Here is a 25,069-nt window from a genome sequence, read left to right as displayed (position 1 = left end):
CACATTGTCCTCTGCCTCTTCTCTGCTCATAGATGGGCATCTCTAATCCCTCTCCCTTTCAGAAAGCTGAATTCCTCTTTGCAGAGAGAGAGTAGGTTGGAAGTGGGAAACTCAGAAAGCACTTTGAACTGTTCTCACACCTAAGGAGGTACCTGAGTGGTTAAAATATAAGACTGCAAACATGTCAGTGGATTCTACACTTGCATTGTGGCATCTCTTACCTACTGACATGCCCCAAAATTCAAAGAGCAGAGACCAGGGATGTTGGTATTCTTAGTGGAAAGTTACTATGAAAACAAGAAATGATGTTAATTTTTAATAAGGACTTCGATGTTGGGCCAGGCAATAAATTCCTGTAATCCCAATGGATGGGGATCTAAAACAGAAGGATTATTAGTTTCAGATTACTCTACCCAGCAAGAGCTCATTCTTTGTATCTACCACTGTTCTGTCACCACATCCCACACACCTGGAACCTTGTTCTCATAGATCACCATCCAGTGCTATCAGCAGCACAGTGATGGCACCAAAGGATTTCTCTTTGCTTTCTCCATCTGTGGAACCACTAGCATGTCTTCTCAACTATAAAGATGTCATCTCTCTCATCCTCCTTCTAGCCAATGGGCATCTTCTCCATCCTGGAAGAGGAGTGCATGTTCCCCAAGGCGACAGACACCTCCTTCAAGAACAAACTCTATGACCAACACCTCGGAAAATCCAACAACTTCCAGAAGCCCAAACCCGCCAAAGGCAAGGCCGAGGCCCACTTCTCCCTGGTGCACTATGCGGGCACTGTGGACTACAACATCGCTGGCTGGCTGGACAAGAACAAGGACCCACTGAACGAGACTGTGGTGGGACTGTACCAGAAGTCCTCCCTGAAGCTGTTGTCCTTCCTCTTTTCCAACTATGCAGGAGCAGAAGCAGGTAAGGTTCTTTTTCCCTCACGGAAGCTCTGTGCATCACTCACACGCTAAAGCTGCTCATGTATCAGATGGCCTAACATGAGCTTCAGACTCTGGCCTCCATTTCTCTTCCTCCTACTCCCAGTGTTCATCTTAAAACACAAAGTTCCGTGGAGGTAAAATGGACCCTACGTGGACAAGGTAGTTGGTAATTCATTGTTCAATGATTTTCTTTAAATTAAGATATAATCGAAATACAATAAAATTAATACTTAAAAATTCAGTGGGTATGTATGTTTGCAATGCTGGGCAATTGTCACTACTATCTAATTTAAGAACATCTTATCACTCCTATAATCCATAAGCAGTCACTCACCATTTCTGTCCCCAGAGCCTGGCAACCTCTGATCTACCTTTCATCTCTATGGACTATTTTCTTAAAGCTGGCCATGGTTTCTGTAACCTCACTTAGGGGTAATACCAAGACTTTACCACAAGGACACATGTGGCTATGGACTCGAGAACTCCTGTAGAGCTGAGACTAGCTTGAGGGTGTGTTTGGCCTTTTCTGAAAATTTTATAGAAATGGAATCAGACGTGAGAGGGTCTTTCACTCAGGCTTGATATTTTCAAGGTTTGTGCACGACGTGGCAGTATTAGTTCTTGCTTCCTTTCTAGAGACAATAATATCTCAGTGCATGGGTCGTCTTCACTTTGTCTCTGCCGCCACCAGTCTGTGGGTAATTGGACCATATCTACTTTCTGGCTACTGTGATACAGCCTGCCTCTATGTCTAATCATTTGGGAAACTACAGAAGTTGTTCCCAAAGTGGATACAGAGCAGCTGGCACCAGCTTCCAAGGTTCCTGGTCCATTCACAATCTCTTTACTAACAGGTGTGGTGCATTAAACAATTGCCCAAGATGTAGTTTTAAAATATTGGCCATTTAAATGCATGCATGTATTAATTAATTTTTTTAATTTAAGATGAATGCAAGATAATCATTCAGTAGATAATGACATAACAGTGTAAGAGTGAATGTCTAGTTATACTTTGGGCTGAGAACTGTAATAAATGAGCACAATTTAAAATTGAATGACAAAGATGATTTTTCTTTGAGTCAGACCAGGGTACCTCTAACTGTCTCTTAGGAACAATGTAACTTAGCAACAATGTCAGGACATTATCAGAAGAACCCGTGGATGGATAATGATCTGAAAAAAAAAGGCTTTCTGGCCTTCCCTCCCTGACCTAAATATACACTTCTGCTAGCCTCATACAGAGAGGCCAAGTGACAGGGTATAAAAGAAGAGAAGGAATATTTTCCCCCAAGTTGAATCAAGATTAAGTTTCAGAAGCTAAATATGAAACATAGCCATTCAGTAAACTTAGACCAAACGTCACTGACTTCAAACTGAGAAAAGAAATTAGATGGTTTCTCCCAGAAAAAAAGTGGGGGGAGGGAATAGACTATAGAATATTCATGAAAAACTATAGTTTCATTCTTTTCAGTTTCTTCCTCATGAAGGCAGATTCCAGGATACTGAGGCCCAGTTCTATGATCCCAACACTGGGGTAGTAGGGGCAGAAGGATTGCTGCAAGTTCAAAGCCAGCCTAGGCTACCTGGAAAGACCTGGTCTCAAAAATAAAAAATAAAATTATGAATAATAAAAGGGGTAAACAGCCGGGCAGTGGTGACACATGCCTTTAATCCCAGCACTTGGGAGGCAGAGGCAGGTGGATTTCTGAGTTCGAGGCCAGCCTGGTCTACAGAGTGAGTTCCAGGACAGCCAGGGATACACAGAGAAACCCTGTCTCGAAAAACCAAAATAAATATATAAATAAATAAATAAATAAATAAATAAATAAATAAATGGTAAACACATAAGAGAGATTCCAATCATGGAAAAGAATGCCTCAACCCATTTGACTAAATGTCAGATTCCCCAAGAAAAGGACTGTCTCCCTACACCAAGAATGTGTATTATGCTCTCAGCGAAATGTCACTACATCCCACCCCAGCCCATTAACACAGTGGTAAAAGTTGAGTGTCCCCAAATCTGAGCAGTTTAGGTGTGCGCTGAGAACAACCCAACAAAACCTGGGCCAATGCAGCCAACTCTCTTGTCACTGGGCTCAGAAGAGGGCATGTACAGATCCTTCCCCTAGGCCACCTGACCCCAACTCTGTGTGTCCCCCTGCAGGTGACTCCGCAGGAGGCAAGAAGGGTGGAAAGAAGAAGGGCTCCTCTTTCCAGACCGTGTCTGCTGTGTTCAGGGTACGTGGTGGTTTCTCTTTTGGTACCTTCCTCTTTCACTTGTTTCTGTGTCCAGTGAAATGGCACATGCTAAGAGAAACGTGCTTGTTTTCATCTGTGTCCCAGGAAAACTTAAACAAATTGATGACCAACCTAAGGAGCACCCACCCTCACTTCGTGCGATGCCTGATTCCCAATGAGACCAAGACTCCTGGTGAGTGACCGACTCTCCAGGCTAGCTGTTATTTGAAGAGTACAGGACTCACTAAAATGTATGCAAATTTCTAAGGATGGGCAGAAGAGAGGATAGGAGGTGATGGTTCAGGAAACCATTTGAAGTTCAGAACAAGGGGCACAGAGGTGCACAGAGGTACACACTGCCAATCCAAGAGTCCCTGAGGCTGAGGCAAAAGGCTGTAGTTTGATGTCAGCCACGGCAGCATGACAAGACTCTGTTTCAAAAACCAAAAGGTTAAAAAAAAAAAAACCAGAAAAATGGGTTTGACATATTCATACAAAGGCAATACAGAACTATCCATGGGCCATCTGGAGAGCATGTCTATAGGGCTGGAAGCCAAGACAGCATGATTTCTGGCAGAGCCGTCTCAGAATTCCTAGTCAGCTTCAGTGAGAGGGACCAGGGAAGGCAGAGTCTAGCCTCTGTTCTGTCACTGCCTTGCAAAGTCTCCTACAGTACCCTGTCACACCATAAGATTCTTCTGTGGAGTTTTGCATGGCCTCCGCCCCAATGGGACCATCACCAGAAGATGGTCTTTAAGTTTTCTTCCAGCCGTTCTATAATTCTGCCTTTCTCCCTGCCCTTGACTCTCCCATAGCTATGGGCTTGACTTTGTCTGCTTGCTTCAGGCCACAGCAATGACAAGCCCACAGGGTTTCTTTCCACAAGCTTTCTGTCACTTCAACTCAAACCTATACCTTAGGAGGTAGAAGCTGCTGTTCTCCATATTTTACAAATGAAGAAATCAAGACATGTTAGATTTCAAGAAATTCCTTTTCCCAAAGTCCAGCATTTAAGCAAAAGCCCTGGCTTTTAAGAAGATAGTTTCTGCTTGTTAAAAGGGAGTCATTCTCCTATCTCTGGCAAAAGAGCCCGGTGCCTATTTAACATATCAAAGTAATTGCTGCAGGCCAGTCTCTCCCTGCACTGTCCACACTGTTACAGAGTTCTGGCTCCTTTTGCATTTCTCACCCCACCCCTACCCTCAACCTCCAAACCCCAGAGCTGCTTCCCTTCCCCTAGCTTCTTAGACTCCTCTACAACCCAGCCATTTTGGCTAGTGTTCTCTTGGTCTTTTGGCCTGTTGGTATTTGGGTTTCCAGGGAACTCTCTTTGCCCCCTCTCTCTTCTCTTCCTCTCTTGCTCCCCCAACTCCACAGCCCGGTGCAGTCTGCTGGCCACATTCAGTCTGGACCATTCCAGTTGTCTGTGTCCCTGCTCTCCGTCCGATCTACAGTAAATGATCTTTTAACTCACACCTGGGAGCATCATGGCCTCATTTTTCTTTTCAAGACACAGAAGGTCCCCTTTCATGCAGTTGGTAAACAGCACAGTTGGGATTTGAACCAGTAGGAATCACATTCGTGTATTGAAAAACACTGTGTCTCATTAATATGTATAATCATAATGTTTTGTGCATCCGTTAAAATTAAAAATCAGTGGATACTAAGAGGAGATGTGAAAAATGAAAAATATAAAATGCAAATATTGCATGCTATAAAATCAAGAGAAATGAATACCAATGTGTTATTAAAGAAATAAGGTTTATTTATATATTTAAAATTTCTCTAATATAACCATGAAGTAGAAATGTAGGAAATTTGCCAAAAAGAATAATTCATTCTTTTGATAAGTCTGGAAGAGAAATTTTAACAGTACCATGAGAATCTTAAGGGTCCCTTAAATGGATTTTCTATTCGAGATAAAATGAAGCTATTACCACCAAAAAGGAAAAGAACCAAAACCTGGAGAAATGAGGGAGAGGGAAGAACCAGACTGGAAAATATCTATAATTCCCCGCACAAATCCTTCTGGAATTTTGATAGAGATATTTCCTCCTCAGTCTTTACCAGTCTTTCTTCAGGGAATTCCCACCCAGTGGACCTTTGGGCAGTGATGGCAGTGTTCTACCTTTGTACAGTATGGTGTCATTGTCACCAGCTACAATAAGTTTGGCTTATGTCAACTGAGAGGAGTCCTTGTCGTTAATGACTTTAAGTGTATAAGGTCACACATAAATGATGATTACTGCACTAGGAGAGGCTATATCTCTAGTCAAGCTGTGGAAACTGTTATAAAGATTTCTCTTCAGAGTAAGCAGGAAAGCCTGTAGACATTCTAGAAATTTCTATAAGGTGATGTCAAAGCCAGAATTAGCTGTGCACCTCCCCAGAAACTCAGAAAGCTTACAGTGAGAAACCACCACAGCCACAGTCTCTCTCCTCTAACCCTCGGGCCAGGCTGGTTACCAAGCCTTGGCTTCTGAGCCATAGGGCTTCTCTGGTCCCTCTGGCTCCAACTATTCCACTCAACCCCTGCTTCCTGAGGCAGGTACTGAGCAGACGGCCACCAGTCCTCGACACTCAGCCTCCAACTCCTACCTTCCTTTCTGTCTCGACTTCGTTTCACATCTGGCTTTGCAGGTTCTGCACATTAGACATTTCCACTCCTGAGCAGAGGCAGGAAGACTCTTCAGGTTGTCTAACAGGAAGTCCCAGGCTCTTTCCACATACCCCTGCTTTCCTCAGAGCATAGTTGCTGAGGCTTCTGGCAGGATACATCTCTGATTCTCATGGCCATAGGGTGCTAGACTCTCCCAGGAAGGCTGGGTTAATTTCCTCTGTGAGGCTTGTTAGACAAGTTGCCGTCACTGCTAGACTTAGTACTAATATCCATACACTCAAGTGCTGTTGCTACTGAAGAAATTCATGGTGTCTCAGATCATCAAGACAGAGAAAAGTCACCAATGTCCCACACCCTGCACTTTCCCCAGGTGTGATGGACCACTACTTGGTCATGCATCAACTGCGCTGTAACGGGGTCCTGGAGGGCATCCGGATCTGCAGGAAAGGGTTCCCCAGCCGAATCCTCTATGCTGACTTCAAACAACGGTAGGTTACCTCTTCCATGTGTCTGTCTCCTTTGGGGGCAGCTTTTATAGACACACCCCATCCAAAGTACCCTTGGCCTGGGCAGGTGGTAAACTAACACGCTTCTCAGGGTTTTCAGTAAGTATCATTTTGCCACAAGGACAAGCACATGTCCAATGTGAGTCTTAGGATGTCCCTAAGTGGTCTGTCAGTACAGTCAGACCTGACCTGACTGTCAGGTGAGGTCTGACTGTCACTTTAAAGGATGGATGTCTCATCATAGGACTGATGGACATTTGGGACTCCATAACCCTTTATATAGAGGAGTTCTTATACATTAGAGCATCCAAGCAGCATCACTATCCTCTGCCCTAAGATGCTGGGTGCAAACCACACACTGAATTCCTATGCTGTAACCATCAAAGGTACCAGACGTTGCCAGGTGTCCCCTGGGATTCAAATTTTCCAGTTGAAACCCCACTGCTCCAGAACACCTTTTTCTTTCCCGAAGCCCAGACCCCTTGAGGGGTTGGAGGGCTGAGGTCTCCAAGCCATAGTTTAATTCAAAGCTCTTCCAGGTCAGAGAAGAACCATTTCCTCTGAAGGCAAATTTTCTGAGCTAAGTGCTCAACCCATCTTCCTCCTTCCTTCATGCTTCTTTCCCTCCACCACACCCTAGAACACACCCCTGGACTCCCCCATCTCCCAGGCTAGCAGAACAGTATTTACCTTCTTAAGAGTGGAGCAGAAGGTTCTAGAAAGTCTGGTCTCAGGTACAAGACCATGGTGAGAGGTCAGAACCATTGTTTCTTCTCAGGTACCGGATACTTAATGCCAGTGCCATCCCAGAAGGGCAGTTCATCGATAGCAAGAACGCCTCCGAGAAGCTCCTGAACTCCATTGATGTGGACCGAGAGCAGTTCCGATTCGGCCATACCAAGGTGAGGACAGGTGGCCTGGAGACTCCTGCAACCCTGCAGTTTGTCTACTGCTCAGAAGGAAGGGTCTTTCTTCTTCCAGTCAACTTGACCAGCCTTGTCTTAAAGCCCAGGCAGAGGAGCCCTGGGACAGTAGCTGGGGGCTCTGGCTCTGTGCTGATCTTTAAGAAATAAGAAACTTAAGTTAGAAAATGTAGCAGCAAGCAGGGGAACCCTGGTATCCTAGAGAGAGGCAGGAGAGAGACTCTCAAAGGAGAAGAAAGAGCCTCAGTGTGCATAGAACATAGGACAGATTCCAGGGTAGATGGCTTCAGAAAGGCAATTATTAAAACCGTGGAAGGACTTCTGGTCATTGTGTTCGTGTGTGTGCCCTGTGCATAGCCACCCAGACATGTATCACTGACTTGCTCCTATTCTGGGTACGATTTTGCCCTATGATTACTTTCTGGGTTTGTCTTGATTGCCTTCATGTGGGCTCTGCAGAACCAGCCCAGGAGGCTGATGGGCCTGGAAGCTACTTTAGAGCACACTGCCTTACCAGCAGCCCAAGAGGTACAAAACCAGAGACCAGACCCACTGGGACGTGAGGCCTGGACGCACTTCGGGTGACGATGATGGAATTGGGAAGAAACAGGTTCCATCATGAGGCTGACTGAACACCTGCTGAGGATATAGCTGGGTTCGTCTCCTTTTTTAATGCAGGTGTTTTTCAAAGCTGGGCTCCTGGGACTTCTGGAAGAGATGAGAGATGAGAAGCTGGTGACCCTAATGACACGCACGCAGGCAGTGTGCAGGGGCTACCTGATGAGGGTGGAGTTCAAAAAAATGATGGAGAGGAGGTAAAGTATCTCTCTTACCTACCCTTTCTACTCAGCAACTGGAAATCACTTCCTACTTTGGGTCTTTGATTATTCATTCATTCATTCAATAATTTGGCCAGTAGTGACTGAGCAGCCATCTTGTGTACTGGAGATATGGAAATGAACCTTGCCTTCCAACAGTTCACAGATACATGAAAAGCAGACACGTGCAGAGAAAGAGCTTCAATACAATGGCATTTTTATAGTTAGGCAAAGGAGGACCTGCCATAAATAAGCCTGGCTCACATATTAGAGTTGGCATGAAGGGTTCAGCCTTCCTTCTTCCTAATCTTTTCCTGCTGCATCCTGCCCTCATTCACATAGACTCATAGGCTTTGCCAAGGTTGGGTGTACCCCCTTCTACCCAGTTGAATTCTGACGAAGACGCTGAGACTTGTCAGGTAGGGGTTCAAATGGAAAATAGTAAGTACTGTACGTAATTAATCCAAGTCCTGTGGGTACACAGGGAGTCCATCTTCTGCATCCAGTACAATGTTCGTTCCTTTATGAACGTCAAGCACTGGCCCTGGATGAACTTGTTCTTCAAGATCAAGCCCCTGCTCAAGAGTGCAGAGGCTGAGAAGGAGATAGCCACCATGAAGGAGGACTTCGAACGAGCCAAGGAAGAACTAGCTAGATCTGAGGCTCGTCGGAAGGAGCTGGAGGAGAAAATGGTCTCCCTGCTGCAGGAAAAAAATGACCTCCAGTTGCAAGTCCAGTCTGTAAGTTTTTTCTACCCGAGGGTGTAAAACACAGACTCCCAGGACGAGGAAGGAGCACGGAGGGGTCCTTAGCTGTCTATTTAATAGGCAGTGGTGCCACCTAGTGGTCCTACCAAGTATTGCAGCACTACCCAGTCCATAGGAGCAGGGCTGGCCTTAATTTCCCCAGAAAACATGTTGGCAGAGTGACTTTATGCCCTCTCTGGTTTTTTCTCTATCTTCCACAATAAGCAAAACACCCACTAACACACATGAAATGAAAGTACTTTTAAAATGCACATATTTTAAATGTATCAATAAAAATAAATCATTAAAATTAAGTAGCCAACTGAAAACAGAAATTAATTTTCCATGCATGATTTTCAATATATGATTATTCCTTGAAAAGTTCTTTATAGAATTCATTTTTACCAAAGAAATGGGGGCAGGGGAATGGAGCCACACTTGCAGGCCACAATATTCTGGCAGCATAATTGTCTCCTCTCCAAGAAATGTATTTTTTCTCTTAATAAAGCCCTTAGAGACTTTCCTTGCATCCCCCCTTATGTACAGTCATGTGCTCTCCCTTACTCTCGCCCCAGGGGGGTAGAGTGCTCTCCATGGGAGCACCATCTTCCAAGGCTCAGAGGACAGGAATTCTAGAGTCAGCTGGGTTAACCTCCCAGACTCCCCACTTGTTAGCAGTGTGACTTCAGCCCGGTTAGTTCTCTCGTCTGCCTTCATGTTCTTCTTGTCTTCCCATCTGAAAACGAGCATCATCACAGTACATAATGAACATCATAACAGTGGATGGTTGTCAAGGAACCGGAGGCCTTGGTGCATGTCGTGTGCCCAGCATGTGCTGAGGCATCTAGAGGTTCAGAGAGCATTAGCAAGGAAACTTCCCAGGCGTATTCCATCCATTTCCCTGCACTGCGTGTCTAGTGCTTCAAATAGTCTTCAATGGGAAGGTGTAGGCTGATTTAGCTTAAGAACATAATGAGCCAGTCTCAGTCCTATCCACAAAACTCACTACAGTCTTCCGGACATGGGTCTATTCAGCCACCTAGTCCTGTGTGTTTTTATTCTCCTGTTCTGTTGCTGGAGGAAGCACAGCCAGGGACACATGCACAGCCCCCTTCTGTTGAATGTTAATAGGTAGTAAGTAGACTTTTGAAAACACCAATCTGCTTTGTGTAGCATGGAGTATACGGATCACGTGGCTTTTGACTGGTGGGACAGGCCTTCTTGTTTCTTGTTTACAATGAACCTGCAACTCCATGAGTGCCTTTGTGTGAGATACTTTGAGTGACTGGCTATCAATGATGGTGTCCTCAGTGGTTAAGAGGGCACATAGGTGACATTTGTGTAAATGCCTGCATACACGTACACCCAGCCTTCTCCTCAGCTCAGCTTAGGTGCCAGCTTTTAGAGGGCCAGGCCCTTTCTTCCCAGGGTTTACAGATAACTGACCAGAACTCACATCAACCCGGCTCTTTCAGGAAACAGAGAATCTAATGGATGCAGAGGAACGGTGTGAGGGTCTCATCAAAAGCAAGATCCAGCTGGAGGCGAAGGTCAAGGAGCTGAGTGAGAGGCTGGAGGAGGAAGAAGAGATGAATTCTGAGCTGGTTGCCAAGAAGAGGAATCTGGAAGACAAGTGCTCTTCTCTCAAAAGAGATATCGACGACCTGGAGTTGACCCTAACTAAGGTTGAGAAGGAAAAGCACGCCACAGAGAACAAGGTGGGTGCACTGAAGGCTTCTCACAGGCTTTCCGCTAATCCTCACTCATCACCTAGAAGTGGGAGGCAGGAAGTGGAGACGGGGAGACAGCCTGGTCTACATAACAAGCAGCTGCCAGGTATGAGCTCTCATTCTTGAGCTCCACTCCACAAGCTCCCTTCAACTCTTCCTGGGGCTAGGGTTGTTGCTAACTTGTGCATTTCCTTGACAGCAAGGACTGGATGCAGGTACCCTCAAGCTTTATTAGAGGGATGTAGAGAAAGCCAGTTGGCATTACTTAGTCCAATTGGGAATCTAGTGGTTAGAGAGGCAGCTCAGCAGTCAAGAGCACTGGCTGCTCTTCCAAAAGTAGTTTACAACAGCCTGTGACTCCAGCCACAGAGGATTTGATGTCTTCTGGACTTTATGAGCACTGCAGACACATGGTATACCTAGGTCCTTACATACAGACAAAATATCCATACACTTCAAATAAATTTCCAGGAGTAGTTGTGCATGCCTTTAATCCTAGCATTCAGAAGGCAGAAGCAGGTAGATCTCTGTGAGCCTGGGGCTAGCCTGGTCTATATAACAAGTTCTAGGAGAGCCAGAGCTACATAAGAACCTTATACAAAAAGGAAGAAAGGAAAGCTAGAAAGAAGGAAAGAAAGAAAGAAAGAAAAAGAAAGGAAGGAAGGAAGGAAGGAAGGAAGGAAGGAAGGAAGGAAGGAATAATTTATATGTCCTATCACCCCAACAATTTTGTTATGGTGTAGACTAAGAAGATTTCCCACCATGGTTTTGGGAACACATTTAAAGGTGTTTGCATATATAGCGGTGCTTTCAGTAGCTTTGCTTGGGACAGAACCGGGGACCGTATCATAGGATGTGGTAGAGTCACACGGAGAGCACAGCGCTCCACTGGGGCATCAGGAGAGGTGAGTCGGGTAACAAAGCCGAATATGAAGCGCCTGGTGTTCAGTGGGGAGAAGTACAAGTGGAATGAACAGGAAGAGCGCATGCACACAGCACAAAAGTGTGAGCTTGACCAGGGTGCTCAGACACGGGCACGGTTCACCCAATAAGGGCGACCCCCGAGGCAGGACGAAGGATGGAGTCTGCCGGGTGTAAGAGGACAATGGCAGATGACACTCAGAGTCAGTGATGGATAAACGAAAGCAAGCAATAGAAACAGACAATAAGGAGAGTGGAGACTGCGGCTAACACTGTCTGCCAGCTGCCCATCTCACCATGGCAGCCACGATTCAGTCCCATGAAATGATGGGACTGTGAAGCCAACACTGCTTGGGGGGTGGGGTGGGGGTGTTAGACTTCCCCGAGAAGCCAAACATCAGGATATGGAGTAGACTCATTTTTCCAATGTTGATAGCATTTCAAAAAGACATTATAGATTAAATATATGTCTCGTTGGATTCAGGTCACAGGTGGGAATTACCAGCCTCTACCTGGAAGTTCCTGTTTAATGCCTGAAAGCTCCACGTGTGGTGCCCCCAGGCCCCAGCACATCTTCTGGATTTTCTTGCCTCACACCTCAGGCCTCCCCCCCCCACACACACCTGCTTTATTAAGAACCCCCTTCAGCTGCCTGGCAAATGTTTGGAGGTGTGTGAGGAGAGACTGCTGTGCCGCCCTTCACACCCGGTGCATTTGCATCCTAATAGAGTCCTTCCCAGTGAAATATAATGCATTCTGAAAAGATTGGTCCTGATGGAGGGACATGACACACCAGGATAGACCAGGGAAGAAGATGGCAGAGTGTTTAGCATTGATGAAGCCCTGGGTTTAATCCCAGAACCATGTGAAACTGAACATGGGTGGCCCCCAAGATATGCACACCCTAAGATACATGCTGCATCTCAGCATACAGAAGGTAGAGGCAGGAAGGTTGGAAGTTTGAGATTATCCTTGGCTAGGCATCAAGTTTTATGTCAATTTAGGCCACGGGAGACCCTGTCTCACAAAACCCTGCAAGGCTGGTTAGTGCAGTGATCTGGGCTGTGTCTTGGATACTTGGGAGGCTGAAGCAGAAAAATCTCTTAAGCCTAGGAATTTGGAGCCAGTCTGGGAACTATCTGAAGACCTTTCTTAAAAATAAGATGAAATAAAATTAAAATAATAAACAAAGAAATATATATATATATATATATATATATATATATATATATATATATACTGAGAAACAACCTGTCCCAGAATGCTAAGAAGCTAGAGACACAGGAAGGCAGCCATAGGTTTTGTTGCTGGTAGCTGCTGGGTTCATTGCTTCACTATTAAACAGGTTACTGATTTTCTCCTAGGTGAAGAATCTCTCTGAAGAAATGACAGCACTTGAAGAAACCATTTCCAAACTGACAAAAGAAAAGAAGTCTCTGCAGGAAGCCCATCAGCAGACGCTGGATGACCTACAGGTTGAAGAAGATAAAGTCAATGGTCTCATCAAGATCAACGTCAAGCTGGAACAGCAGACAGATGATGTGAGGACACGTGACTTCCGAGTCTTGCAAAGATGGGGCTGACTAGGGATCAGCCTAGAGAGCTCAGATTCAGATCAGAGCCTGAGTCCAGATTTCAGCTGTGCCCTGGCCCCAAACACGCAGGTCATGTGACCTTAGGAGCCATCAGTTCCCACTGATAAATTAGGAGCAATACAGAAAGCTAGACTCCGTAGGACATCTAAGAAAAGGATTTAACACATAATATTTTCAGTGAAGCATGAACCATAAACCGCTGCTATCCTTAGCATCTACTTATAGGCATTCCAGGTTCAGAAACCTCCAGTTCTTCTCCACAGTGTTTAGAGCTTCATGCTAGGCAAGAGTATGGCTCAGTGGTACAGCATGCATGAGACCCTGACTTCCACTTGCAGCACCTCAAAAATGGAACAGAAAAACAGGCCAGGAAAGGGAACCTTTTCCTCCTCCATAATGATTCACTGTTCATGACATGAGAGCCAGGTTTCAAGTTAGCTGAATACATTCCCTCTTACGGCTAGACCTTTCCTATGTTTCTATTTTAATAAGGCCAGGGTAGGTGTGTTCCCTGATACACTTCTTTTCCTGTGCCTTACACACATACTTGAGTTTCTTGCCTGACTCCCCTCAGGGCTGGGTGGCACAGGTGAGGGAGGGGTGATAGACCCCCACTTATCCCTATGGGAAATTATGGCCTGTGACAGCCCAGGTGAGAATGATCTGAAAAGAGGTACCAGGAAGCCCCCAAGATATCCACCCCCTAAGATAAAGAACACAGAAGTGGAGGATGGAAGGCTGGCTTCCTTCCTTATGGGGCTGGTGGCCACAGAGGGTGGGCGTGACCGTGCTATCTGATATAAGTAAGCCCGCTTCTCCACCTGTCTTCCCAGCTTGAGGGCAGCTTGGAGCAGGAGAAGAAACTGCGGGCTGACCTGGAGAGAGTGAAGAGGAAGCTGGAAGGAGATTTGAAAATGTCCCAGGAATCCATCATGGATCTAGAGAATGACACGCAACAGTTGGAGGAGAAACTGAAGAAGTAGGTGACTGGTGTTCTGTCCCCTCCATTTGAGCCTGAAAGCCAAGCATGCCTCCCTCAAGAGGCCTGTGTCTCATGCTCTTTTATTTGTTCAATCTGCTTGCAGAAAGGAGTTTGAAATGAGTCAGTTACAAACCAGAATCGACGATGAGCAAGTCCTCAGTCTGCAGCTGCAGAAGAAGATTAAAGAATTACAGGTGAAGACGCCAGGTCCTTGTCCTTCCTCAACGCAGAGCTGCCTGCAAGTGACCAGCTTGCTCTCTCCCGTTCTTTATTTTCCTCTTGTGTCATTATATGCCGGTCTTTCCTTTTCTTCTTTCTTCTCTCTGCTTCAGCAGCACACCAGTTTTTGAAATAGTTTAAATTTTCTTGATAAGAATGACCTACATGGCCAATCAATCATTGCGGCTAAAGGAACACTGGCCACTGGCCCTAAGCCCAAGGCCTGCCAGTCTTTTGAGAAGGAATTGCCAGTTTCTGGTAGATACAGATCTTTGAGCATCCTTTTGCTATGTGTTTATGCATATATTGAAGACCTGGAGAAAACATATGGTATATATGTGAAAACTCATAATTCACATTCCTTCCGATTTTCAGCATGAATCTTTTCATCCTAAGCACAGGGTGCAACTCATGTCTTTCTACATAATGGCATGTTCTGTAGGGCTTTCCATAGTAGACTTGCTGCAGCATTGCTGCTGCTTGGCATTATGACAAGGCACTCATCATGAATGATTGATCATTCCCCTACTGATGGATACATAGGCTGTTCCCAAACAACTGCTTTTGGCCTTTCGTTCCCCACTAAATCGTAACATGTTCTCAATTTCGGGCTGCTTTCCCCCATCCCCTTAGCACCTACTTGCTCCTGAAATGATTGCTCTCCACCCTGACAACCTTCCTAATTGCAATGACCCCTACAGGCCCGTACAGAAGAGCTAGAGGAAGAAATTGAAGCAGAGCACACAGTCAGAGCCAAAATTGAGAAGCAGCGTTCAGACCTGGCCAGGGAACTAGAGGAAATCAGTGAGAGGCTGGAAGAAGCCAGTGGGGCCACTTCAGCCCAGATTGAGATGAACAAGAAGAGAGAGGCCGAGTTCCAGAAACTTCGCAGGGACCTGGAGGAGGCCACCCTGCAGCATGAAGCCACAGCAGCTACCCTGAGGAAGAAGCATGCTGACACTGTGGCGGAGCTCGGGGAGCAGATTGACAACCTGCAGCGGGTGAAGCAGAAGCTGGAGAAGGAGAAGAGCGAGCTGAAGATGGAGATCGATGACATGGCCAGCAACATTGAAACAGTCTCCAAGTCAAAGGTATCTGACTGATTCTCTGGTCTCAGCAGCCATGTCTTCCCACCCCATGAGCAAGTGGAATTTGATGCCCCAAACTCACTGTATGTCATAAATTGTTACCATTTTCCTAACTTTGATTTTCCTAACTCTTTAAATTCTTTCAAGTCACAGCCCTAAATAACTGAGGCTGCTATAACAAAACACCTTACACCGGGCAACTTTATAAATAACAGAAGTGCTGTTTACAGTTTGGGAGCCAGAAAGCCTGAGATCAAGCAACCAGTAGGCTCAGTATCTGGCCAGGGCTCTCTCAGCTTCAAAGATGTTCCTTCTCCCCATGTCCTTCAATGTCAGAAGGAACAAGGGAGCTAGTTCTTACCTATTTGTTCTTGTTTGTTTGTTTGTTGTTTTTGAGGAAGGTTCTCCCTGGCTGGCCTTAGAACCCTATGTAAACCCAGCTAGTCTCAAAACCCACAGAGATCTGCCTGCCTGTGCCTCCAGACTGTTGGGATTAAAGGTGTGTGCAAACACATCCATCCTCCCAGCCTCTTTTATAGAGACTCTTACCCCCTATAAAGGAAGATTTCTCATACCCTAATTACTACCCACACACACACCCCACTCCCTGCTCAGAGGCCCTGCCTCTCAATGTATAGCGATTTGGTTTCAACTTGGGTATTTGTGGAAACCACAAAGATGCAGAGCAAAGTTGTCCCAGCTTGATTGAGCAATCTGCCACCATCAAGGTCATGATACCTTTCCTGACTCTTCCAGTCCATCTGGCATGTACAGGAACTAAATCTATAGCTTGGCTAACACCTAGACTTTGTGAGTGAGCATGGTTTTCTCTATACTATCTTCTTACCCCCACAGCATTTGTCACTGGGGGTGGCCCTTGAGACATATTTAACAGTAGAACTGGAGATCTTGAAGAAAAAGCACAAGGGAGTAGAGAGATGGCTTAATGGCTACGAAGCATGCATTGCTCTTGCAGAAGACCTGGGCTCATTTCCCAGCACTGGTAGCTCACAATTGCCTATAAGTCCAGCTCCAGGAGATCTAGTGGCTCTGAACTCCGTTTGTTTTTTAATGACGTTTCCCTGTGCAGCCTGGGCTGGCCCCTGTACTCATGGCAGTCTCCTTCCTCAGCTCCCAAGTGCAAGTGCTAGGATTTGCAGATGCATACCACCACCCATAGCTGTTTCAATTGTTTTAGATCTGCTATGAGTCCAGTCTCAGGACTGTGCCTGTGACCACTGAGGATCATGTGAATGCAAAGTTAGGGAAACGAAGCATAAGATGAGCATTTTTGCCCTTGCTTTGAGATGATGGAGATTGAGCCTAGGACCTCACACATACTGGGCAATCATTCTGCTATGTGGTCAGACCCCTGACAGCACGTTAGTACAGGTATAAAAATAAACAAGGAAAGGCACAGGTTACTGAGACACTAGAGACATGGCTTCCTTTCCTTTGAGAATCTCTGGGAATATATTCTGTCTCCCCTCCCTACATGGACGTCCCAGGGCTCCTCACTCTCCATGGGGCTCATGCAAATGAAGATTCTAACATTTAAACCCAACCACCTTCACAGCAAAGCTGCCTCTCAGCGACTTCATGAAAAATTCCCCTCAGAGAGCAACCATAGCCTCCCTGATTTAAGAGCTGTTCTCATCCCAGGATGCCCCAGGATGCACTTGAAACTGTTTGGCTGGGCTAGGAGAAACACCACTGACCCCAGTGGGGATGTGAGTCTCTCAAGAGGATCCCAGAAGGCCAGGGAATGAACCAGAAGAGGAGGAGTAGAAGGAGGAGGCGAAGTCAGGAAAAATAGGCTTGTGGAATCTCTCTCTCTCCCTCTCTCTCCCTCTCTCTCCCTCTTTCCCCCTCTCTCTCCCTCTCCCCCCCTCTGCTTCTCTGTGTCTATCTCTGTGTGTGTCTCTGTCTCTCTGTGAGTCTCTGTATGTCTCTCTCTCTCTTCTCTCTCTCTGCTTCTCTGTGTCTATCTCTGTGTGTGTCTCTGTCTCTCTGTGAGTCTCTGTATCTCTCTCTCTCTCTCTCTCTCTCTCTCTCTCTCTCTCTCTCTCTCTCTGTGTGTGTGTGTCTGTGTGTGTGTGTGTATGTGTGTTACTTGAACTGAACACACAGGGCCTTGCACATGGTCTAGGCAAGTGCTCTACCCCTGAGCTATCACCACAGTCCCTTTGCTATCTGTTTTTAGATTCTGTTTTATATAGTATTGCTTTCTTCATTTTTTTAAGATTTATTTTATCTGGGGGTGGGAGAGCATGCATGTGCAGGTGCCCACGGAGACCAGAAGAAAGTGTTGGATCCCCTAGAGCTGTACTTACAAATGGGTGGGAGCTGCCTGTCAGGCAGTGCTGGGAATCTAATTCTAGTCACTTCCTGTCTTAGTTCATTTTCTATTGCTGTAGTAAAGTACCCGAGGCTCTGTACTTTATAAAGCTCAATAGCTTTATTGAGCCATAGTTGAAAAGATATGCCAGCATCTATTTAGCTCAAGGAAGGACAGCAGATGACAACACACTGGTGGGAGCGTTTGTTAGAGGAACATAGATGTCAGTCAGTTTTACATCAGCTCGTTCTCACGCCTACTAATCTAGTGTTAAGAGACCAGCATTAGTTCCTTCAGTGAATGGTACCCAAATGACCTAATTACCTCTCACTGAAGCCCTGCTTTTTAAAAGTCCCACCTCCCCTTGATATCACCACACCAGAGGCCAAGTTCCATCTCGCAGCACCCTACTTCTGGAACGGCTTATTTTACTCTGTTCTCACAGCTTTAAAGCCCAGCGTTTCTTGTTATACATTTCTCCAAGTCATTGTAACCTTTGCGTTTTCTTTTGGGGAGTTATCTTACCTTTCAGACCCCGCCCCCGCTGGAGGTCTTCCACATGTGTCATCCTCAAAACAGGCCCTGAGCTCCTTGAGGACCACCTTTGATTTAATAGCCCTTCTTCTGCTGCACCTGTCTCACACTTCCCAGTCTAAAGGAAAGCATATGCTCACTTTATTCTATATTTAATGGGGAGAGAAGCGAAGTCTGAAACATGCACAGGAGGTTTGAATGAACCTCACGCAACTACTGGCAGACAGGAGGCTGAGGTAGTGACATCCTCATCTCTATCACCCATCCCCAGGAACCGCTGTAGTGTTGAAAGAAATACTGCACCATGTAGGCAGGGTTTGCAGATAGTATCCATCTATCAATAGACTTGCTTATCATCCAGCGTGATCCCAGGGTTCCTGGCTTACTAATCACTAGGTGCATACCAACCAAAGCCGAAGAACAATCACACACAAAATTAAAGTAAATCCAAAATGATAATGATTCTTAAAACCAACTTTCATATGCTCCATAATTTTACTTAGTCCAACAAGAAGCCAGACTATCAAAGGGCCCAGTGTGGTGCTGAGCACCAGAAACCCACTTCCCCATTCCCACTGGCCTTTTTTGTTTTTCAGAGTAACATGGAGAGGATGTGCCGGTCTGTGGAGGACCAATTTAATGAAATCAAAGCCAAGGATGACCAACAGACCCAGTTAATCCACGATCTGAACATGCAGAAGGCAAGGCTGCAGACCCAGAATGGTGAGGATGGCAAGCCTCCAGGGCCCAATGGGGACATAGTGGCTGGCAGTCGGCCATGCTAAAGTGGAGCCACATCTGTTTGGCAGGCGAGCTGAACCACCAAGTAGAAGAGAAAGAGTCTCTGGTTTCACAGCTAACCAAAAGCAAGCAGGCCCTCACCCAGCAGCTGGAGGAGCTTAAGAGGCAATTGGAGGAAGAAACCAAGGTAAGGTTGCCTCTTTAGGTGAACAGCTATCAGATAAACCTGAGCAGCCAAGTAATGCAACCCTAGAGGGAGGCTGGTGGGAGGCGGGTGGCTTAGAGGGAAGACTAGTTAGATGCAGTACGGTATCAATGATGTTTCATCTCTCTCTGCTTCAGTGTCATAATAACCTGTTCCTGAATGACAGGACCTTGGTATTAGACCTCTCCTCGGGTCTAGAAAACCCTAACAAGGCACCCCATCTCCTTTACACCTCCATCTCCTATCGGGTGGCCTGATAAACATCCCTTCCAGTCAGGAGCATCCCTTCCCACTACTGCAGTAGTTAGATTATCTCATGCAGAAACTCACCCCAGCAGCTTAGAATGCCATCCTCTTTGTAGGCTACCTCCTGTAAGCTCAGTTCTTAAGTACCCTTTCTCCCCAAAGACTACATGACTTTTGGGAAAGCCTTTGGGTGTTAACATAAAAGTAACGTGATAGTAATGGTAACTTCAGCATCTAGATACAGTCTATAATCCATGTCTACCCACTGATCTGTAAATGAATAGGAATGATCTCCTCTTCCCCCCGCCCCCTCCCACAGTATCGGTGGACAGTAAATAAATTCTCACTAGAGCAGTGTATACAGTGAGTGCTGCTGATGCAAGTGTTTCAAAGCATTAAAACAGGAATCTAGACATTCAAAATCCCGCATGAAGGAAGTTTGCTTTGATCTGGTTGAGACTGCTGTGGTGTGGGAGAGATTTACAAGGCAGCCTTTGAAATTCCCTTTATCTTTCATTTCTGGCAAAGAACAGTACTGCATTTATCTCTTGTCTTTCTACTCTGAAGGAAGGTTTTTGGTGGGCTAGGACCCAAGGAGGAGTGGTGAGAACCAGAGACGGAACAAGTAGTGCAGGTCACTGGAGGCAAGAGGCCACCCTTCCCTGCCTCTCACTGCAGCTGTAAGGCTCCTTCCTTACACAAAGTTCTATGTTTGACTGTCTTCTAAAAATGATGAAAATGTAGAAATCATTGTCTTGGGTCAATAAAACTCTTCTCTTTGGTGGTGGCATTGCAACAATTAAAGCTAGAGAGAAACATTTGCCCTGTCCAGAGGGTAGTGAGTGTAGAAGGAGGCTCTGGGCATCAGTTCAGACCAGTGGTCCCCAGTGTGGGGATGCTGGCCTCTGGAGACCCCAGAGGATGCTGTAGCTGTTTTGTGGTCACACTGCTTGAAGTAGCAAGATAATTAACTTTTCAACTGTTTTAATTCTTGCCATCACAGCCATTGGAAGGCTTCAGTGTAGACAGCAGGTTTTCAGCAGTTAATTAAGAAACAGAGGGCAAGCTTCAAGCACAGACCTACAACATGCAAACTGTCTAAACAGGTGCTGATGATGTTGCTTTATGTCTGTTGTATAAATTTCTAATATTTCTTATGGGAACTTGGGAGAGCATTAAGGGAGGATTTTACTATGACTTAGACCTCACCATGTGGCTCAGACTGCCCTTGAATTCACCATCCTCCTGCCTCAGCTTCCTAAGTACTGAGATTAGAGATATGTGGTACCATGGCTGGCTAAATATTAATAGCTTTCTCTTTACTATGGTATAATAATTTCTTATAAAAGTAAATATAATCATGGAGAGAATTTTCAAAAATCAAATACTAGGTATGCTGATAGGACAAAATCTGTGAAGCAACACAGAAATGTTTCAAATTGAGGAAAATGATTTATATCTTCACTAGGAAGAGGCTCATGTGGATTTGCAATTGGTTACCATTGTAATCCCCAGGCAAAGAATGCGCTGGCCCATGCCCTGCAGTCCTCCCGCCATGACTGTGACCTGCTGAGGGAACAGTACGAGGAGGAGCAGGAAGGCAAGGCTGAGCTGCAGAGGGCGCTGTCCAAGGCCAACAGCGAGGTGGCCCAGTGGAGGACCAAATATGAGACGGATGCCATCCAGCGCACGGAGGAGCTGGAGGAGGCCAAGTATGACCCAAGTTCCCCATGGGAGAAAAGGCCCTAGAAAAAGGTCCAGAAGGGCAGTCCCCACTACCTAGAGAGAATCTCTCTTTCCTCTGTAGTTTTTAAAGATTTCAGAGAGTATTCCCACTGTCCTAGGAACTGTCCTTCCACTCAGATCAACTGGTGACTGATCAAAGACCAACTTTGCCACTAAGCATTTCAGAATTATTCTAGTAATATAGATATGCAGCGAGACAATGGGGGGTGTGTTCTGAGAAATGTGTCATTAGAGATTTTATCATGAGAATCCTTAAGAGTAAGTTCTCAAATCTCGACGGTATGAAAGCCAGTCCTCCATATGGTCTCTTGATGGAATCAGGAAACTCAGTATTCCTGACTTATATAAATTGCTACTGACCTAACAAAGCATGGCACTTTATAGTAAACTCCTCTTTCATAAGCAGAACAAAAAGTGTAGCACAGACAATACATAACCCAGTGACACGGCTGTTTGAAGTATAAAGTACTTAGCACCTATACAGTGTTGCCTGTGCTAGACTTTCCAATGATCAGCTGAACAGTAGCCTTGCTACAATAGTTAGAGTGTTGCTAGGTGACAGGGATTTTTTTTTTTTTTTTTTACTTCTCTCATAGTCTTATTGGACCACCATTGGTTATGTTGTTCAGGGCACATCATTATGTGCACGTGACTACACAGGATCCCCCCACACATACACACACACGCACATGTCAGATCTCAGTAGCCTTTTCTAGACTGTCCATTCTCCTTCAATGTGATAATTACTTGCTAAAATATCCCACTCTGCTGTGACAATAACAACATCTGGTCCTCCTAGGAAAAAGCTGGCCCAGAGGCTCCAGGAGGCAGAGGAAAACACGGAGGCATCCAACTCCAAGTGTGCCTCTCTGGAGAAAACTAAGCAGAGGCTTCAGGGAGAAGTGGATGACCTGATGCTGGACTTGGAGAGGGCTAACACAGCCTGCACCACCCTGGACAAGAAGCAAAGAAACTTCGACAAGGTCTTTCCCCAACTGCTTCATGGACATGGTGATCTCGGCAGTAGTCTTTCACACATGCATTCTAAGATGCACACAACCAGATCCTCAATTCCTGGCTGGAAGATTCAGGGAGTTTCTTTACTTCTCTAATGGTTTCTCCCAGGGAAATTTTAATCAAAGCTAATTCAGAGTCTGATGAGCTTGTCAGGTAGACTGAATATCTTTAACCCACACTCCAAGTCTGAGATGTTTGAGCACCATGATGCTACAAAGGGAAAAACATTCCATGTCCAATTTCATGTGATGAGTGGTAGTTAAAGCATGGACATGCCTAGCTGTGGAAATGGCTCACTGGGTAAAAAACAAACTCAAGCATGAGAACCTGAGTTCAGATTCTCAGCCAAATACACAGCACTCCTAACAGAGGATGGGAGGCAAAGACAGGGAAATCCCACAGGCCAGCTAGTCCAGCAGACTCAGCATCTTCCTTCAAGGTGGAAGGTGAAGACTGACATCCAGGGTTGTCCTCTGACCTTTGCACGCACATCATGGCATGCTTGCACCTACATGCAGATACAAATTCTCCCTCACAAACATATTGTACATGTAAACACACACATGTACATCATATGCTCACATACAGCTCCATACACACAAGCATGCTCAAGGTACTACATCACATTTCTTATGACCATAATGTTGGAAATGAAACAGAAGTACATTTTGTATGGAGCTTGGGTCCCATCTCTAAGGTCTCCCATGTCTACACGAATTCTCCGGATATTCTGAAATCTGAGAAAATTACCTGTCAGATCAGTAATACTCAGCCTGTGTTATATTTAAGAACTCAGCAGGGCACCTGTAGGGACATCTGAGTTTGGAGTCCCTGGTCTAGAGTAGAGCCAGCCTTCTTCTGTTGGTCCTCAAGGATGAGAGGGTGAAGCCTTGGCACTGCTCACAGCTTGTATTTGGATGGTCTCTCCCAAGTCCCCCCAGGCTCTTCTGTTTCCCAGGTTCCCCATCCCCTCATTGCAGGTCCTTGCAGAGTGGAAGCAAAAACTGGATGAAAGCCAAGCGGAGCTGGAAGCTGCCCAGAAGGAGTCCAGGTCTCTCAGTACTGAAATCTTCAAGATGAGGAATGCCTATGAGGAGGTGGTGGATCAGTTAGAGACACTGAGACGTGAGAATAAAAACCTGCAAGGTGAGCTCCCTCCGAGCACAGCCGGGTTATACTGCCCTCCCTTCTCCTGCCAACTCCAGCCCCTACTAGGCACAGCTTCCTCCTTCCCATGGCATTCTCATTCATAAAACCTCAAATTTCCTAGTGTTCCCTAAGGCTTAAACCCTCTTCATGATAGGTGTAATGGCCCCTGATTCTTATTTTGAGGATTGGAGCTACCTAATGAGCTGCTAAGCCTGCTGCTCTTACAATACAAGAGACTTCAGGGATTCTAGTCTTCAAGTGACCTTGCATCCTTGAGCCTGTTACTAAAGCTCTTAATGACTTCAGACTTCTGACTGATAAAATTAGACAACATCCATGTTTCCCTAAGTCTTTGCTGATTCTGAAAGACTCAGAGTCTGAGTTTTCTGGTCCTTCATGGTATACTTAAGGTCATAAAGAATTCTCTTCTTGTTGTTCATTCTCTACATAGTTCAGGTGAGGCAAGACTTCTGTGTCTGTGTCTCCACTTCATCAGAACAGCTTCTTCTATTCTTTCCTCTGTAAATGCCATGAATGAACTGCCATCCTCTGACTTGTCTGGCACACACCTATGCTGTGAGCTGGAGCCTTTTGAAATCCCAAATCAAGCCTGTCTTTTGCAGAGGAGATTTCTGACTTAACTGAGCAGATTGCAGAGATGGGCAAAAACCTCCAGGAAGTGGAAAAGACAAAGAAGCAAGTGGAGCAGGAGAAGTCTGATCTCCAGGCTGCCTTAGAAGAGGTGGAGGCAAGTGGCTTGTCTGCAATCAGATAGGAACTGGAAAGAGCACCCATCCACCCACGTGGAGCCCTTCCAGCCAGAGGCTTGGAGTCCCCACTGGGAAGAGCAGCCAATCAGCCCTGGGTCATTTATCCCCTGCTGTCATTTATCCTATGTTCCCCTTTGAGAATAAATGTGTTCATAATGTCCTCAATATGTCCCTCTCAAGAAAGAAATTGTCAGTCACCAAGCATCCTGAGAGACTGTTGAGTTTCATACAGAGTCATACAGAATCTTTGGCTGCCAGGAATCCTGTGTCATCAAAATAGACCCAGAGTCATAATCAGTAGGGGTCTATACAGAACAAGCAGGCAGCTGAGATGTTTCTGGAATTTGGTTCATGCGGGATAAGAGAGCAGTTGTCCTGAACCTACAGAGACTAGATCAGCTCCTGAATTATAGTCACTATTAAATACACCATTTATTAAAAAAAAAAAAAAATTTACCAGATTGAATGATGCTCTGATGCTTTTAAGACATAAGATTATTTAATAGAAGATTCAAAGTTTTGGTCTGACTTTCTCTACTCTTGGGGACATCCACTAGCCCATCAAATATGTTCTCTATGTGAGCATCACAATGCCACATTAGCATAGTTTGAAAGAGAATGCTCATTGAAGGTGATGCCCAGGTACAATGGCCCACACCTGTAATCCCAACATCCAGAAGGATCGTGAGTTTAAGAACAGCTTGTGTTGGATGTGAGGGCAATCTGACTGACACATCTGTCACCCATTGAATACTAGGGTTGATTGCAGCTGATCTGGCTGGCTAGACAGGTATCCCCTTCTTCCCTCATGGCTCCATGTGGATCCCTTCCAAAGCTGCCTGCTCAGTCAAAGAGGATAGCTTCCCCCAAAAGAGGAGGACCGGTCTTTGGTCAAGGGTATATAAGTAGCTGCTCTCCCCTGCTAGAACCTCCAAACAAGCTCTCAAAAACAGCCCGTGTTACATAGTGAGTTTCAGGCTAGCCTGGACC

General features: G+C 45.7%; 1 protein-coding gene across 1 annotated transcript in view; it reads left to right on the top strand.

The window, feature by feature from the left end:
* Myh13 (myosin heavy chain 13) overlaps nucleotides 1-25,069 on the top strand; it is a 51,135-nt gene that overhangs the window by 18,997 nt on the left and 7,069 nt on the right. Inside the window, exons 16-33 of the mRNA XM_034504816.2 lie at nucleotides 618-927; nucleotides 3,112-3,185; nucleotides 3,291-3,378; nucleotides 6,176-6,293; nucleotides 7,090-7,213; nucleotides 7,913-8,049; nucleotides 8,537-8,792; nucleotides 10,274-10,516; nucleotides 12,814-12,990; nucleotides 13,878-14,023; nucleotides 14,130-14,220; nucleotides 14,947-15,336; nucleotides 18,802-18,928; nucleotides 19,015-19,133; nucleotides 20,913-21,109; nucleotides 21,943-22,126; nucleotides 23,141-23,306; nucleotides 23,933-24,057. Of these exons, the coding sequence (XP_034360707.1) occupies nucleotides 618-927; nucleotides 3,112-3,185; nucleotides 3,291-3,378; nucleotides 6,176-6,293; nucleotides 7,090-7,213; nucleotides 7,913-8,049; nucleotides 8,537-8,792; nucleotides 10,274-10,516; nucleotides 12,814-12,990; nucleotides 13,878-14,023; nucleotides 14,130-14,220; nucleotides 14,947-15,336; nucleotides 18,802-18,928; nucleotides 19,015-19,133; nucleotides 20,913-21,109; nucleotides 21,943-22,126; nucleotides 23,141-23,306; nucleotides 23,933-24,057 (3,072 nt within the window). The remainder of the gene's footprint in view (nucleotides 1-617; nucleotides 928-3,111; nucleotides 3,186-3,290; nucleotides 3,379-6,175; nucleotides 6,294-7,089; nucleotides 7,214-7,912; nucleotides 8,050-8,536; nucleotides 8,793-10,273; nucleotides 10,517-12,813; nucleotides 12,991-13,877; nucleotides 14,024-14,129; nucleotides 14,221-14,946; nucleotides 15,337-18,801; nucleotides 18,929-19,014; nucleotides 19,134-20,912; nucleotides 21,110-21,942; nucleotides 22,127-23,140; nucleotides 23,307-23,932; nucleotides 24,058-25,069) is intronic.

This window comes from Arvicanthis niloticus, chromosome 6 (genome assembly GCF_011762505.2).
Source record: "Arvicanthis niloticus isolate mArvNil1 chromosome 6, mArvNil1.pat.X, whole genome shotgun sequence".
NCBI lineage: Eukaryota > Metazoa > Chordata > Mammalia > Rodentia > Muridae > Arvicanthis > Arvicanthis niloticus.
The sequence above is the reverse complement of the archived record's forward strand: the minus strand, read 5'-3'. Positions and strand labels throughout refer to the sequence as shown.